General features: G+C 47.0%; 1 protein-coding gene across 1 annotated transcript; it reads right to left on the bottom strand.

The window, feature by feature from the left end:
• PPTG_17217 (hypothetical protein) lies at positions 1-1,288 on the bottom strand (the record flags this gene model as incomplete). The annotated part of the gene is made up of 1 exon (XM_008914927.1): positions 1-1,288. A coding segment is annotated over one exon (830 nt), but the record flags the coding sequence as incomplete, so codon positions are not given.
• Between the last annotated feature and the right edge of the window lie 287 nt (positions 1,289-1,575).

Below are 1,575 nucleotides of genomic sequence, written 5' to 3'. Positions count from 1 at the left end.
CCACTCGCTTGCTCCATCATCATTGATAGTAGGCACGTAGGGGGTAGAAGAAGAGGTCGTTAAGAGCTGCGACTGGTTATCATCATCAGATCCCCATCGAATTGGTGCATTAGGAGTCAGAATTGCATCTTGTTCATCTACCAAACCCCGTGGAAGGCGGAATAACTCTTCTTCTGGATGTTCTGAGTGAGTATCGCATGGAAAGCTTCGATATCATGGATTGTCATCTCTTTAGCCCTTAGACTGAGTTTTCAATCAAGCTCGTTGTTCTTGCTCGTTTTGAGAAGAACGTATACGCCATCCATCGCCACCAATAATCCATCGTTAAACTTAACTCTAGTTGTGTCACCGTTTGACTCACTACGATAGCAGAATACATCGCGACCAATACATTTGGCTGAAGTGACCGAGTGCTGAACAAAGAAACAGGAGCGCGCTGCTGCTTTTCAGACTCATTGCTAACACAAGTCTCTACCTGATTCCCCTGCGAGATATCTCGACATTGGCTCGAATAGCCAAAGATCTACGTCATCAACTGCGCCAATACCAGGCTTTAGTTCGTTTTTGACTCTCGATTTTGTATAATACTCAAGCGAAAACCAGGCATCATCTAGCCGTTGTGCTTCCAGCATCTTTACCATATCCATGTCAATATCGTACTGATTGAAACTCGCCTCCATGGGCTCAAGGAAGAACGTGCATCGCACACTGGGCAACTTCCCTCCCCACTCTGCCCTCTGTTGTCTTATCAGTTCCATAGCGTCTCGGACCATCAACAATTCGTCCAACCGGCATTTTCGGTTCCAAATATTCGGATAAAACAGCATTTTGACCAGAATCACAATGTCCTTCCCTTGTTTTAACCCCTCGTCCGTTGCTGCAATCTTCGCTAACGCCTCCAGATATATACGTCGATAATTCTGATGCTGTTGGAGTCCGCACATCTGAACGAGGTCTGAAACGTATGTATCTGTGCTGCAGTACATGGTCAACTTATACTGAACTAGAATTCCAGCTTCAAACGTTTCGTCCCCTTCGTATCCGAGAACCACACCACAATAGTGTGTAAGAAGGTATCTCCAGGCGTCGTAGCTTACATGGGCCACTGCTGCGAGAAGTTTGAGCCCTTCGTGTGTCGACTGAGCGTCCTCACTAACGTTCTGGTCTTCTGTGTCCTGCTGCACTGATTCATTCGGGATCACAACTGAGAGGAAGAGCTGTGGGGTACCAAAGACCCCGTCCTGCGTTTTAGACGCACAATGGCGGTGCTGCTTCCTCAGGACGGCAGCAGGAAACTCTAGCGTTCCTCGGAATGGCGGTAATGATGTGACATGATTGGTTATTAATCGTCTAATGGCTACATCTCTGAATGAATGTTCATGACGAGCACTCTGAAGATTACCGTGTAGCCCTAATCCCCGACTGCTGACGCCCACTTCAACGTCAGTACCGTCAGCGGTTGGTCATCCAATGTTGGTCTTTCACTGTTTGTCTGAGCGATTTCCTGCTAGATAGCGAGCATCAATCGTTGCTTGTCGTCAATAACCTTGTTGCAATACAAGTTGCCATATTTTC

This window comes from Phytophthora parasitica (genome assembly GCF_000247585.1).
Source record: "Phytophthora parasitica INRA-310 unplaced genomic scaffold supercont2.65, whole genome shotgun sequence".
Lineage (NCBI taxonomy): Eukaryota > Oomycota > Peronosporomycetes > Peronosporales > Peronosporaceae > Phytophthora > Phytophthora nicotianae.
The sequence above is the reverse complement of the archived record's forward strand: the minus strand, read 5'-3'. Positions and strand labels throughout refer to the sequence as shown.